The sequence below is a fragment of the Vidua chalybeata genome, chromosome Z (genome assembly GCF_026979565.1).
Source record: "Vidua chalybeata isolate OUT-0048 chromosome Z, bVidCha1 merged haplotype, whole genome shotgun sequence".
In the NCBI taxonomy this organism is placed as follows: domain Eukaryota; kingdom Metazoa; phylum Chordata; class Aves; order Passeriformes; family Viduidae; genus Vidua; species Vidua chalybeata.
The window spans coordinates 62,448,666-62,464,580 of NC_071570.1; the positions used below are offsets into that span (position 1 = coordinate 62,448,666).

General features: G+C 38.5%; 1 protein-coding gene across 4 annotated transcripts in view; it reads right to left on the reverse strand.

Moving 5' to 3' along the window:
* FAM172A (family with sequence similarity 172 member A) overlaps positions 1–15,915 on the reverse strand; it is a 240,377-nt gene that overhangs the window by 96,435 nt on the left and 128,027 nt on the right. For 3 of the 4 annotated variants that reach the window (XM_053931579.1, XM_053931576.1, XM_053931577.1), the window contains one exon: positions 7,707–7,826. The exons of the other annotated variant lie outside the window; for it this stretch is intronic. In XM_053931579.1, the coding sequence (XP_053787554.1) occupies positions 7,707–7,826 (120 nt within the window). The remainder of the gene's footprint in view (positions 1–7,706; positions 7,827–15,915) is intronic. 4 annotated transcript variants of the gene reach the window in all.

The following is a 15,915-nucleotide window of genomic DNA, read 5'->3' on the forward strand; positions in this document are numbered from 1 at the left end:
AGCAAGCGAACTAATGATGCCACTGTATGTGTGTCAGTGTATTTATTTAGGCGGAGTGCCCTAAAATGTTTATCTCCTCTGTGTTAGAATGGGCAATATATGCATACAAACACATGTATGTACACACACACACTTTATATATCAGAAAAGCCGAATGAGATAAAGAAGCTGTTTCCACTACAGCAAACAGTGACACGCATATTTCAGTATTTTTTGCTCAGTCCACCATTTAATTTCCTTACAGTTGCAAATTCTCACCACAAGATCCACTATGCCTGTTGCTTTCTACCTCAAGCTTGTGCATTTCAAAAAGCTCTAGCAAAAAAGAGCCCACTGTTTCCAAAACCAAGTCTGCTCCCCAATTCCTGTTATTCAAGGTCAATGGCACAAACCTGGTTGTGTGTACAGACTAGGGAACAAGAGGTTGGAGAGCAGTGCTGTGGAAGGGGACCTGGGGATCCTGGTCAATGGCAAGCTGAAAATGAGTCAGCAGTGCCCTGGCAGCCAGGATCCAGCCTGGATCAATCCAAGATTGTCCCGCTCTGCTCTGCACTGGGACATCCTCACCTCGAGTGCTGGGGGCAGTTTTGGGCACCACAATGTAAGAAAGATACAAAGCTATTAGAGATTATCCACAGTAGAGTAATGACAATGATAAAGGCCCTTGAGGGGAAGCCATATGAGGAGTGGCTGAGGTCATTTGTTCTGTTCAGCCTGGAGAAGAAGAGACTGAGGGGAAAACCATTGTGGTCTTCACCATCCTCAGGAGGGGATGAGAAGGAACCTCTTCACTTTCACGACCAGTGACAGGATCTGAGCGAATGGCAGAAAGCTGAGCTGGGGGAGATTGGTTTGGATATCAGGAAAAGGTTCTTCACATAGAGAGTGGTTGGGCAATGGAATAGGCTCCCAGGGAAATGGTCACAGCACCAAGCCTGATAGAGTTCAAGAAGCATAGGGGTAACACTCTCAAGGACATGTTGTGATTCTTGGGGTATCCTGTGCCAGGAGTTGGACTTGATGATCCTAATGTGTCCCTTCCATTTCAGCATATTCTTTAATTCTACGATTCTAACTGAAGAGGAAGGAAAAAAGTTGTTTGCCAACACTGGTGTTAGAGGTTTGACCTGGTTTTGGTTAAAACTCAGCTATTCCAGTGGAGTGAGCCTCAAGTCAGAGTAGCATCAACTCCAGACAATCCAAAAAGTGGTCCAATAGTTCATGACTGAAAATATGCACCTGCATATAATGTCTTTCACAGGAACAATGACTCCTGGCTCACACCAAGGACCAATAGTCTCAGCAAATTACTCACATAACTCTTGTCATGTGTGGGTCATGCTTGGCTGCAGCTTTGCCTCAGTCCTTTTCCCAAGCAGAACTTCCTAATCCAATGGTGAGAAACCTAACTCCACCCTAAATTTATTAATGACCAGTTTTAATCCATTTGTTCCTGTGCCGACATTGGCTTATAAGACTATCCCTCCCTGCTGTTTATTCTCCTGATGTATTTGCTGAGTGCTACCAATCCCTCTAAGCTTTCCTTTACTAGGCTGAACAAGCCATGCTTTTAAGCTCTGTTTCTGCAGTAAATACAAAGCAGATGCTGAATCTTCTCTTTCTAGATAGAGCTACCAAAGTTAACATAAGAGGACTAGCATAGCTCTTTTTAAGGTTGATAAGCCTAAAGCATGTGTATAGTATATCTATGGCTATAATGATGTTGGTACTTATGACAGCTAGGACCTGTCCATGTTGGCACCATGTCACAGCAGGTCTGAGGATCCTTCATTGTTTCTGGCAAAATAAGCTTTCCATTGATTCAAGCGTATGAGCGTATGAAGTGTATCTCTTCCTTGACTTAATCTTGACTTAATCTTCCCAAATGTCTCAAATTACCTCAGACAAATCACAGCAGCCAGTTGGACAGCATTAATACTCCCCTTCCTGGGACAGAAAGAGCAAAAAAATTACAGTATCATATGTGACTCTTGTTACATTACCTGGTCATTCACTTATAGTCACTGGCAGTGAAGTCAGTTGTCCAAGAGTTTCTGCAGCCCTGCTGCTCTCTGTTGATGAGATCAGTCTTTGTGCACAAATGCAGATGACTACCAGTCATCGCCTAACTGTCCTGACGCAGAAAGTAACTTTCTATTACTGCAGAAATTATATTTAATTTGTGTGCCCACATCAGTAACAGGAATACTAAAAAAAATCAGCATCAAGGCTAGAGACCCTGTTCCTGTCCAACCCTTTTTTATACAACTGACCACTGGTTCCTCCATTAGCTTCTCTTGTCCACCCTCATTTCTCATTTGATCTTTTTCAGATGAACATACACTTTTCCAAGAAGGACAACAAAGAATAGCTGAAATAAACCAAACAGAATCAAGATTTAATTTTTACTTTTAGACTTGCTTTTCTGAATGTGAGCACTAAGTTAGACCTGCCTCAAAAATATGCTATTTTTAGTGTCCAACACAGAAAAATTTGAGACCTAAATCAGGTAGGTTCCGGTGAGATGACTTGTCCAAAGACTGGACGTACAAGTCAAGTCCTCATAAACCTTCAAGACAGCATCCCACACTGCTCTCCCAACTGACATTCAATATCAAAAGTGTCTTTTTTTCCCCCTTTTTTTCCTATGCTTACAAAGCTTTAAAGCACAGCGGAATTTTGCTTTTGTCTTCACAATAAAGATCTTGTCCACTGAGGTGTTTTCCTTCAGAGCTCTCTACTTCTAGCTCTCTCCCATGCTTCCTACAGCCATCACAGACCTTATGTTATCTCTACCACACACCAGTAGACATATTTTGATTTAACATAGCAGCCAGGGGAATTAAGAGTTGCATGTCCACAGTACCCACTCATCAATTTTCCAGGCAAACTGAATTAAAAAATAAGTAGACATATTTATATAAGTATTTATAAAAAGCCAATTGTAACAAACCATTCAGTCTGAGACTTCAGGAAATTAAATCAATGAAAAACTAATGACAGTTTCTTAAATTGCATTTTGCCTGTGCTAGAATAATGATGCAGCCTCAGAGATTCACAGGTAGCTCAGCAGGTGCCTATCATCATTATTATGGCACCTATCAGTGCCAGTCAGGGCCAGGTCCTTGCCATACTCAGCACAATACCACAAAATGAAGTGGCATCATATTGCAGAGAGGATCTCAAAATGATAGACCTAAAATTATTTCAAATTGTCAAAATTTGCAGATTTGATGGAATTAGGACTCTACAGGGCATACAGTAATTTGAACAGTGTGGTTTAAGGGCGCTCATTGTAACAAAGCTCGCTAAAAGGACACCCTCCCCCCATTTTACCTACACCTTTGTGCAAATTGTCAATATATATACCAAATATTTTAGCCAAAAGAACCATAATGAATAGTTTACACCTGCTGAAGACAACCTACTTTCCTTCTCCTAATTATTACACTCCCATGTGTAGTTCGTATTTCTACAGCAGTATGAATGATGTAAGATGGAGATACCATTAATGATTCTCAGAATTTTTTCATGATTCCCATGATATTTGGTGTTTTTTTTAAAGATTTAACTAAAATTAAAACAAAAAAGCTGTAACAAGTTAAAAGATTATGAGGAAACAACTGAAAATACAAAGCCTAGGGTCTCAGAAATATAGGAAGCAAGCAGCAGAAGTCTTCCACAAAGATTCTTCTTAGTGGATCTTTCATGCAGGCAATGACAAGGAAAAACATTATTTTTAAAGCAAAATAATTGTAATTCCATAAAATTTGGCAGAAGAACTCAAAGGAGGTGTTGTACCAGAAACTTCTTGTTTTCTGTAAACTAAATATAAAATTGACTCCATCAATTTGAAATTTTCACTTTCTGTTAAATTTCATAAAATTATTATAAGCTTGGAGTTGAGGAAGTTCCACAATTTACCATCAAGTAAAGCAAACTGATTCTGAAAATAAATCCCTGACTACACTATGCAAGGGATAACAGAATTAAGAAGCTGAGATGTATTCATGAATCATGGCTTGAGTTTTTCAAAGTCAGTAATTAGCAATTAGCAAAACTCAGTGACCCAGCAATTAGTTTTAGTGCTGTGCATTCAAAAATTTATTTACGTCCAGATACTATCACATGCACATTTAATTTCAAACCACAATTACACAAAGTTTAAATTACTAAATATTAAGATACATTCTAACATATGGCTTTTATGATTTACCATTTGTAATTCAACCTATAAACAACAGAACAAGAAAACTTAGTACATTAATTGGTGAAACTTTATTTTCCACACATTTCAATCACTTTCAATTATTCCCCTAGTAATCTGTGACACAAGAAGGTACAGAAAGTGTGTGCCTATGTTGCAGTAACTGGTTACCAGTCTCTGTGTATTTGAGCATGATATTGCAGACTCACCCTATTTGTCTTAACATCCTGCACAGACATGAGAAAATGTAGATCAAAAGCTGCAAAGATCAATAAAACTTTTACTTGACGTGGCATGTATTCAAAAATTGCAGCCAAGCCTTACTGTTTAGTGAAGGATTTCCAAAACACAGCCTTATTTTTATGGTGAGAAGAAGTTTGAAATGAAGACTAAAATTTGGCCACCAAAGTTTTGTAAATAAAAATTATTTTCCTTTTATACCAATTTCATATGCGATGGTCCTATCTGCTCTCTTTCACTTTGTGCTTCTCAATGAAGTGCATGCCAATCAAGGCACAAGGCAGAGCAGCACTGCCCTTCCTATGCTACCTCCCTCAGAAGCTTCAGACAAAGGAGCACCTGCATGGGTCCTGCCTGTGGAAGGCTGAATGTTGTTCTCTGCCTTTTCCTGGGAGAGCAGCAGCTCCTCCCACACAATGGTATGAATGTCCATTAACAAGATTTTGCTTAATATCAGCTTCCATTGGGTTTTTCTGTTTAATGCCAGAACATCCTGTTTCCACCAGGAGTCTTACACCATGATGAAGTGGCAAGCTGTGGCTAAGATGACTGCAAGCCATCATGACATACCTTGCAGCACTGAACATGGAAAGTTGACTAAGAAGATATTAATTGAAAACACAAATATTTTTGGATATTTTTGCTTGTTTTCTTTTTCCCTGCAGACAAAATGAAATTCAGAAGGCTCAGGCAGAAACCTTCACTCCAAATTAAAGCCATATGCTTCACACTGCTCCCCTAAGAGGCACGAATGCAGAAGGAACAGCTGTGCAACAGGTCTCCATAACAACTGTAACCTACAATTTCATGAATCAGTTAACCCACAAACTTGCAAAGGAAGTATAGAGGTGGTACAGTTGCTACATGGTGTAGCTGCTCTATCAACCTCATCATCACCTCCACATGAATCAGAGAAGAAAATGAAGTGATTGAAAATGTAATTTGTCATAAGACAGTAATTGCCCATCAGCTGCTCCATTTCTTTTTGGAGTTCATTGCAATTACTAAGTGCCGTATGGATATAAAGTTGAAGAGAAAGGAGATGATAACAAAATAAAACCTTACAAATGAATACTGCAATGAAATAGTTCAGGGTTTATTTCAATGATATGTCCTTCAGTGTATGAATTATTTAATCAAACTACTTTTGTAGTACTCAAGTATCAAACTACCTCTGACTAAACTAGGTGCTAATACCCTTTGATATTTTAGAAAAACATTGAGATACATTAAAAATACACTTCAGGTCTAGTTTTGCATGACAGATATGTGATGTGTCAATGGATACGTATTACATTCTTCCTCTCAGGCATGCATCTCCTGCAGAGATAGCAGGCTACAGAAGCTGACCCTTACTGAGACCATCTTGTCTTTCTGACAAAGATACTTCTTAACTTCTTACTTACTGGTTGCTTCCTGCGATTGATAAAAATTTTCACTCAGCTTGTGATAATTTCACAGGCCCTGAACATCCTGACCCTGGAAGCCCCAAGGTCAGAAGTCAAGTCTTGTTCTGAAACATCAGTGTGCTTCATATTAAAGTAGAACAAATGTGAAGAAATATCCACCAGTGTGACAAGAAAAACATGGAAAATGGAAATGACACCTTGGTCATCTGTTAAACAGGCCACCTCAAGCCATTGTCTGAAATGTGATGGAAAAACTCTCCAAGCCTCCTTCAAGTCAGCACTAAGTTTAGGAAACACTGAGAAAGGTCTCTAGTTGATTCTTATTCCTGCCCTCTGCTACATGTATGTATCTCTGGGCATCTGGTGACCCAAACAATGTGGCTTTACAAAACCTACAGAAATTCTGCCAAAGCTTTACTTTGGACCCACAAGTCATACCAGAATAACCTGAGCTGAAACACAAAGCAGCTGAAAATCACAACTCAGGAAAGCCAAGAAAGAACAACTGCTCCCTAATCTTCATGACATCTCAAGAGCAACAAGCATATGCAATGCAACACATCTTTTGCCCATAGATGTGGTTACAGAAAGAGTTATTAATCTTCAAGGTCTCTTAAAAATTTAGTTTTGAGACTATTCATTGAGTAGGCAATAAAACACCTGTGAAAAATGATCAATTCTCAAACAATCTTCAGATCAGGAAAATGAACTGTTTCTCAAGCTTCAAACCTGTACACATCATGCATATTTCGCATATACTCTTCCAGGACCGCAGAAATAATGAAAATGGCATGAATTTCAACAACAAAAAAGAAAGGGGAGGGGATTAGGAAAATCTCAAGTTCTTAAAATAATACCAGTGGCCATTGTCTGGATTGTTATTGCTACTTAGAACAGCATAAATCTAAAACCAACATGCTCATGCATGCTTTTTCTTAATTAAGGCATTCATCTTATGTTCAGGGAGGAAATATCTTAATCAACTTTAAGTTAGATTAAACTAATGCGTTGTAGACAAAAGATGTACATATATGTCTACTGTTTCCTGTGTCTATAAAACCAGTTCTAATGCTCGGCAATTTAACTTTCCACAATAAACAGGACCCTTACTTTTTTGTAGTTTTCTTCAATAAAACATATCTTGATTACACTACTGTTTTAAAATCATATGAGAAGACTGTAGCTACACTGACAGAATGGTACACAAGTTTAACAGGCAGCTTGGCATACCAGATGGGGTCGAGAGATCTGCCTTTAGAGAGAAGAGTGGAAGACTTACAAACGCGATATTCAGCAGTCTAAGCACCAGATAATAGTCTTACACTGAGCAAAGTTTTCCCCCCCTTATATCACTGCAGAGCCTAATAAATGGGAAAGCAGAAGTCCTTCCAGCAAGTTCTGCAGATCTTTGTAGAAAAACTGCAAAAACTGAATAAAACTGCCATATTTCCCCACACATTCAGTTCCAATCTATATATAAAAAGCTGCATTTGTGTCTGTGACTTTGCTTTAAAACTGTTCTTCTATGTGCTTAGTCTTGAATGTCCCCAGGTCTTTATGTCCCACAGCAGAAAACCGGTTCCTTTCAGTACGTAGTCTGGACAAGAAGGATGCAGCATGTTCTGTTTCCCCAGAGTCTTTCAGGTTCATGCACACTTGGGACCTTACTGTCTATCTCAAAACCAGAAAAGACACAGCGATCTTCTGTTTGCAAAGAAATCCTAACCAACTTGTACATGACCACTGGCACAGTTGTTTCTACCTAGCTACTTTCAAGAAGGTGATCACAAAGAATGTAGAAAATCTGTGACAGTCTTCAGGAAATACGGCAATGGAGAATTCACACTTACCAACTCTACAAAGGCAAGTCCACCATAACTGTGAGCAACAAAAAACACATTCTCTGCAGCTGACTGGGAAATAAAATGGTCCCAAACATAAATTGCATGTTCTTCAGGAGAGCCATTATCCTGCAAAAAGAAAATACATTTGTGACAATTATCTTTTAAAAAATGGCAATTCTGTCTAAAAGCAATGTGTTCTTACATGTTAGAACGTTTTGTTAAAATAGAGATCAAATTAATACATACTAGTAAAAAAAAGAGAACAGCTTCTTTTGTCTAAATAAAGGCAGTAAAACTGTTGCTTTTTGAGCTTACTTCAGTAAGTATAACAAAATGATGCATCTGCAAAATTTTGCGTAAATACCATGACAACAATTCTGCAAAATGGAGGCATTCATAGGAATTATGAGCTGCTCAGATTTTCATTCTTTTGACAACTCTTTTGTCAAATGTTTGTTCACTGAGGGTTTGTTTAAAGTACTTATGCCTTAGATTGGTAAAAAAAAAACAGGTAAGAAAAATATAAATGCAGAATCATAGAATAATTTAGGTTGGTAAAGACCTATAATTTCAATTTTTACTTTTTTTTTTCATACTATGAGCCACTGGAAACCTGAATTAAGATTAAAATTATAGTATTTACAACTACTCCTTCAAATCTAACTTTTTGTGACTACAGACTGTGGCACATGGTGCAAACAAAACACCTCTTGACTGGTGGCAGCCATTACTTTGGAGTTTTTGGTAGCTAGGGGACCACGTTTTCTTACTATTGAACGAGATTTTGTCAAAGTCAGCCAGTGTAAGAATCACAGGATGCACTAGAATGACACACACTGATTTCAGTACACTCTCATCAAAACTCACGGTTGTGTACTTGTATCCTTGAGGTTCTTAGAAAGAACTATATCCCTCTAGATTTTCCTTATTTCTTGGGTTGTAAGTACAAATTTGGTCTAGTCTCAGGTGACAAGAATAAGATGCTCTGCTAGGTACCCTGCTCTGCCAGTATTTCACACAAACAGGATAACAATGTTGGCTCTTTCCAGGCTCTTGAATGCCAGAAAGAGCTGATCAGTCAAGGTCATGTAATTTCCTAAAGTTTGCATACCTTTTCCCTTTGCTCTGTGCCAGCAACTACTTCATATCCTTAGCTAACTCAGACAAAGACAAGAAAATCCTCGTTTCCTTAGGAAAAAGAAAGCACAAACCAGTAAAAGCTGCTGCTAATTACACAATGTGAATTATTGAAATTTATTAAGAATGTTGAGGTGATCTAGATCTCAATTCCATTCTGCAATTTAGTTTTGGGGATTTAAGCTCTTATAATTGTTTAAAATCAGTGGGAAGAGACACAACTAAATAATACGGTTGATTCTGGCTTTTATTTCTATTTTCATACTCTGTTTTCTATGTAAGAGTGAGATGGCAACAAATCCTTATGGATCCTGACTCAAAGTTTTTAGAATAATGATGTGCTTTTCTGCTTCAGTAGCAGTGATTATAAGACAGAAAAACCTGAATTTCTCTTACTCCTGGAGATTCTGCTCTTCATTGACTATGACAGAACATAGTTTTAACTAATTCTGTATCACCTATTGTAAACTACCTCAGTATGGGAAAGGACTTATTTCAAAACAGTTGCTGTTTTGAAATTTGATTGTATAGATAGGTACAGAAAGTAAAGACTCTTCCCATTGTGAGGAATGAGGGAAATTTTTTACAAGAAATTACATAAAGAAAATATGACTGACGGACCAGCTATTAAGATAAAGCTGAAGGACAACTTGAACAGGAGTTTCCTGCATAAAAGTGATGTACTCTATAATCTGTATGGAAAAAAGTACAATAAAACACTGAGAAAGTTTCAGAATTACTAATTTATCTAAAAGATTTATCTTAGTTATATACACATGATGTACTTATTTTTCAATAATAATTGATACTTTTAAACAGCAATTTTTGTATAGGCACCCAATGCTGTTTAAATAATCTGAGAAAAAGAGGCCATTTTTTCTGCTTAACACAGCATTTTCAGGTTACTTTGTATTTATTATTCTACACACTGCTGGTAAAAGCACACAATTTTAGATTCCATAAGACTAAGACATCAGCAAAAAGCTTCTGAACTCAGCCCAAAAAAGCTTTCACCAATCAAAGCATAACCAGTGGTCTAGTAAACTAAATTAATAACTTCACAGCTTCACAGTCCAGTACAAAGACTTAATAGGATGCTATAAAAGCAAAAAGAAATGAGCTAGAATGAGTTAAATATATACTGTAGCTTCCTTTATTACCAGTTAAAAAACTCAAACCATAAAATGTCAGGATAAACTGGGTTGCCGTATACTCTGCTAAACCCTAAACAAGGTAAAAAAGCACATAGAAGGAGGTGTAAGAAGGAGTCTGGAGGAGTCCTATATGCTTAGAAGAAAAGCTCTTTCTTCAGAGCATCTGCTTATTTTTCCCCCTTGTAACAAGCCCATATTACAAACACCTCAGAACTGGCTCCAGGTGTGTACATGGAATATCCAGCTGCAGAAGCTGTGCACAGCTGATCCCCTTAGGATTTCAAATTGCAGTGAGTCTGTGAGGTTTAACCTCTACTGCCTGGCTTGGATTAAATGACAAAACAGGATGCTGCATTTTCAGCATGAAAGGGGACAGTCTCAGGCAGCTGTTGCTTTCTGTAATTTCACTGAAGCTAAATTGAATGCACTTATATAGAACATTGTGAAATTATTTGACAGAGAGGGGGTCTCCCGGTCAGAGTTTACATAATTATCTATACAAGTGTACAGAAATGAATGGACATTAGCCTGGAGAAATCATACTACGTACCTTAAAAGGCACCTCAGGCTGAATGCATTCTTGTTTGTGAAATAGACTGAGATGGAGATGTGCAGGAAAACTTGAACTTAGACTTCCTGCTGCTGAAAGCTGGTCATCTGCAGCAGGTAATTCTATGTCAAAATAAGTGGTCTGGTTCTTTGAAGTTGTGGAAGTCATAGTTGTGGGTCTCCATCCCTCTGAAAACCCTTCCTCTTGATCATTATATATATAATTAGACATGAAAGGAAGAAAATATTAAGAATCATATGACGTGAAAAGGCCCCTGTGCAATGTTTATCCAATAAAAAGTAATCCAAACAAGGCTACTCCTGGGCCATCCATTGGGCAGAAACGGATGATCAGTCTGAGGGACTGAACTCAGATTTTGGTCGGCCATTTTCTCCAGCATGGCTAGTGCTAGGAGTTGAAAGGTATATAACATTTTAATAGTTGGAGCCATTAGGTAAACACAGATGAGCAGTATGCACACTGTGAATACAATATTACATTCTGCTGTATTCAAAAAACAGGTTACATTTACCAATGTAATATCACAGTCATTAATTGTTAAATACCAGGTTGAAGTGTTGCAGCAACTGAAGCCTTATCAACTATGCCAGATTCTAACACCTAGACATTGCAAGGTCTGCAGTTATGATGGACTACTTGAGTCGATAACACATGGAATTGTCTAAACAACATTTGCATATTTGTGTAATTATTTCCTAAGGTTAATTAGCGCCTGCAAAGCAGCTTGCCCTTTGAGACTGCTTACTGTGACAGGTTCACGTATTTTGTGTTTCAGTGCCAGAATTTAGTTATTTCTTTTTTCTTTTCCTTTTTTCTTTTTTTTTCCCCCCAAAGTCACCTGTTGCCAGAAAGTCATGGGCCTTGATGCCTTGAGTCTGGAGGCCTTGAGCCACTATTAGCTTTATTGAGGCAGAGCAGCTCAGATCCCCATCTTGAACTTCTAATACATCAAAACTAAAAAAAGTCACATAAAGGAAAAAAAAAAAAAAAAAAGACTACAAAATTAAGTTTTCAGATCTGGTAACCTACTTTTGGGTTTTTTTTGAGGTCAAGGAGTAGGAATCACATTTTTCTGAGACAAGGGAAAAGTGAAATGCACACAAATATGGAAATATGTCATACAACTGAACAGCTTTTTAAGAATTTATTTGAAGGTGGTTTCTCTAATTACCATTTATCACAGAAAATCAAGCTAGAAGGAGAAATTTAAAACAATTTCTCCTTCTAGCTTGATAAGCTACTATAAACAAGTATGCTACATGAGTTAAATACAGGAGAACAGAGTTGCATGCTGGCTGGGAGGCAGAAGGATACAGAAGGCTCTGATCGCCTGTCCCTGGAGATGTTAGATCTTACCCACCAGTAATACCTAGTCACTCATGTATAGTTCGTCCCATTGCCTCAGGGAGCCTTGGGGCAGGCAAACTTTTGCAATTCACCCCAACCCTTCCAAAAAATCATGACACTTAAATACATGTAAGTATAAAAATATTCTGTTACAACAGCACCTTTCATGAGTTTCAAATGATGTTTATCATTTGTTGCATTTTTCTCACTCCTTTTGCAAGTATTTGCCTTACGTGAGACAAAAACTTTTTCACTAGGGAGGAACAAAATGAAACTATACGATGGTTTACTACCATCAGAGCAGCTCCAAAATTTCTGCGCAGGACATGGTCTAAGAGGCTTTTGTCAGGGTTCAGGAACATCACTCCCTAATTTAGTGATTCCCCCCAACTAAGACTCCTCCAAACCAGACACTGCTCTTCCCACTGCTCTTCTGGTGGGAGATACAAAAGACAGAGGTCATGGGTTGAAATAAGAAGAATTTACTGGAAACAGCAATGAAATAAGAAAACAAACAGTAACAGTAATAATATTAATAAGAAAAGTATACAAAAAAGAGGGTGATTTATGTGAAAAAAAATGCTCACTGAGCCAGAGCTGACCTAGTGTGAGCCACAAATGAACAAAATGGCAGACAGACTCTCTTCACCCGTGCTCTTTTTCCTGACCACAAGCCATTCCCCTTCTGGGGAATGGGAAGTAAGCATCCCTCATCCCTCATGTCTGACAGTGAGAAGAGATGATACAGAATAATGATCTAGACATGCTCACATGGCTCCAGACTCCACTCCCTCACAGTTACTACAAAAAAATTAGCTCTGTCCCGGCTGAGAACCAGAATAGCTTCGAGGGCAAGAAAGCCGAAACATAAGGGAAAAAACAGCCAGTACGTGATTTTCCCCCCACAGCAAAGACAGTAGCTATGGCATTACAACCACAGAGGAGGATTAAAGTAAAGAGAGGATATAAACTGAAAACAGGAAAAGGAGTAGAATGAAGCATTTTGTATTAATATATTTCTGCAGCATGAGTACATGAAGACATGACTTTAAAGTATCTAGCCCAGGACATTTAACCAGATTTTGACTTTAACTGAGAAATTCCAGTGTATTAGGAAGCATCCCATCTACCTGAAAATCTTTTTTGCCTTTTCAATCATGGAGTTGAGAGAATTCCTGCAGTTATTTGGGAACAGTTCCCTACTACAATACAAGAGGTGATCCCAGGAGACAGCAGGACCTTTCATTAACAGTAGGAATTGTATTTCTGCTTTACTTACTGACAACAGGCAATGCTAATCTGTATGCTACATATGCTTCATGTTACATATGTAAACATGAAGATGGGTTGGCTCTTGCACAACTCTTAAATAACTGGGCTTTCAGGAAGTATGGCAATAACCATGATATAGCAGCATCTTCTGTACAGGGGCAATTGCAGCTGTGTGAAACCAGACAAAAGGATGATGCAGAAACAAGCACCAAGACCATCTCAGCAGCAAAGCAGTTGTGAGTGGGGGAGATAACAGTAGAGGCAAATTTATACCAAATCTTAAATCTGACATGTATCTGAAATTCAGTTTAGCAGATCATGTAAAGAGCATAGGAAAGCAAGGATGATGAAGACTGAGTAGTAAGTCAAGCAAGTTATTTAGTTCCTGTGTCCTGAGTGAGAAAGAGACAACTTGAGAGAAAACAAGAGGAGAAGAGTTGAAACCATAGACAGCTGATGCTCTGGCCTTGTAAGCCTGAATAGAGGACACATTTCTTTCCTCCTTTTATGGCCTCTGTATGGATTTTACTTGCATACTTTGCCATATTAAAACCACAATACTCAGCAGGATTTGATCAGCTTTGCAGAGTGGGTTCATGGTCACCAGTGTCTGGTATAGCTCTATGGAAATACAGAGCATTGTATCTGCATTGGTTCAACACTAAAATCATGTAAATGCATAAGTGATGTTATTCAGCATCTGTATTCAGAAATTCCTTACTTATGACCTTAGCAGGGATTAAATAATGAGTCTTCAGATGTTAAAATGCCATACTCTTGCACTTGCAGGACGAAGGGGTGACATAAAAAATTATACTAACCTTTTAAGGGCACTTTCTGAGATGGGGGCAAGATACATAATCTGGCAGCAGGCAGCAGCCAGTTTTGAGACAGGAGAGACCACGAATCACAACAGCTAAATCTGGTCATTTGTGGAGTTGCAGGATACAAATAGCATAGTCAAGGTTATTATCTGGCACATGCCTTCAGAAAGCAATATGGCAAAGTGACTTGAAGTTGGGCTTTTTTTTTTGTATTACAGATCTCACTTTATTCCCAAATCTATTTGAGATGTTTCTGTTTCAATTTCTTCTACCTATTTTATTTGCTAATTGGGCTGGTGATGGAAATGTTCCCAATATTGCTTTATGAAGCACCAGTAATGTTGTGTGCATAGAGTCAGCAGCACAAAGGAAGAACAGAAGTCTTACATTTTGCAGTTAAATGTCCATGATACTAAGTTAAAGATAGTCCCACCACCAAAACTGCCAACAATTTATCAGGAAAGCATACAATCTCAACAGTCCTGCTAAAACAAAAAGTATTCCATGAAACATGCAATATCTGGCATACCAAATAGCCAAATAAAAGATGTAAATAAAAAATGCATTTGGTGGACTGATACAAAATTTAGATTTCCTCCACCAGGGCAGAGGGGATGAAAAGCTAGTTTGGAACAAAGTGGTGATAACGTGGGATGACATTCATGGGATGATGAAGCATTTTGCTACAGTACAACTCTTGAGATTATGCTTAAAATAACAAGTTTTAGCTAATGCAAGACCAACGTCTAGCCATGGTTTTTATGCTTTGTGCTTGGGCTCCTCCCCAGGGCTCCTGCTCTCCCCAGTTCCCACCACAATTACAGTCATCTGAAGATGACTTCAGATCTTGTCCCACTTTCCCCACTTTAAATGCAAGCTGGGCTTTCCCTGGTGAGAGTGGTCAGGAAATAAAATTCAGCCTTATGCTATATATATATATGTGCAACATAGCAAGCTTGGATCCTAACATGCTAGGGCAGCAGGTAGGAGTTACTTTTCCCCTTTATACTCCAGCTTTATGGCACACAAGAGAAAAAAGCAACTCCAAGACAGAAAAGCATTTTTCCAGCTAAACCCTCAATCACTACAGTTCCTAAACAAAAACCTAGAGCAATTTTTGGATTAAAAAATCCCAAACCACTCTCATCTCCTGTTTCCAAGGTGCTCCAACCACTTCCACCTGGTGAGGAACAAGCTGGAAATCAAAACATTTTCCATTCTTTCGACTACAGGCCCTGCCTCCAAGCCTTCAGTGAAAATATTTCAACAGGTCTGAAACCTGCTCAACAATGCCCTGAAACCATAGAGAGACACTGTCAGTGCCAAGTGCTCTCCAGAGAGGTGCCAGTGGTCTCAGCTGTATTATTGCATTGCTGATGTAATACTATACTTCCTTTTTGGTAAATGTGGGCCTTCACAGGAGGCCTTCAGAGTGCCACCACATCAGAAGCATGTAGATGTTATATGATATATGAGCATTTTTAGAAGGCTGGTGTTGCAGATGGAATTTCTTAGATTTGCATTGGTACTGAGAGTTAAGCAGGGTGAGTTTGGACATGGATCTGTGCAAAATAAAGAAAGCAGCAAATGTTATCCATGTCCTTCACTCTGCTATGACTCAGCCTCTCTGCATGGCAAATACCTTCTGCTGCTCTGTTCAAACATTCTCCTTACTTCTTATTTGAAAATTCAAGTGACTTTGTAACCTGAAAGGGTTTGCTGTTTATAAAGTAAATCCTGGATTTCAGGCTTCATTAAGTCTCAAATATTATTATACAGTCCTGGTTAAAGTATCTGCTTGCCAGCCAGAGTAAGACAATTTTATCAGGCTGTTGTTCATGTCTGGGTTTTCCCATTATTACTTCTGTTGGAGTCTGGCATGTCTTGCAGTCACCACCCAACTGTCTTCT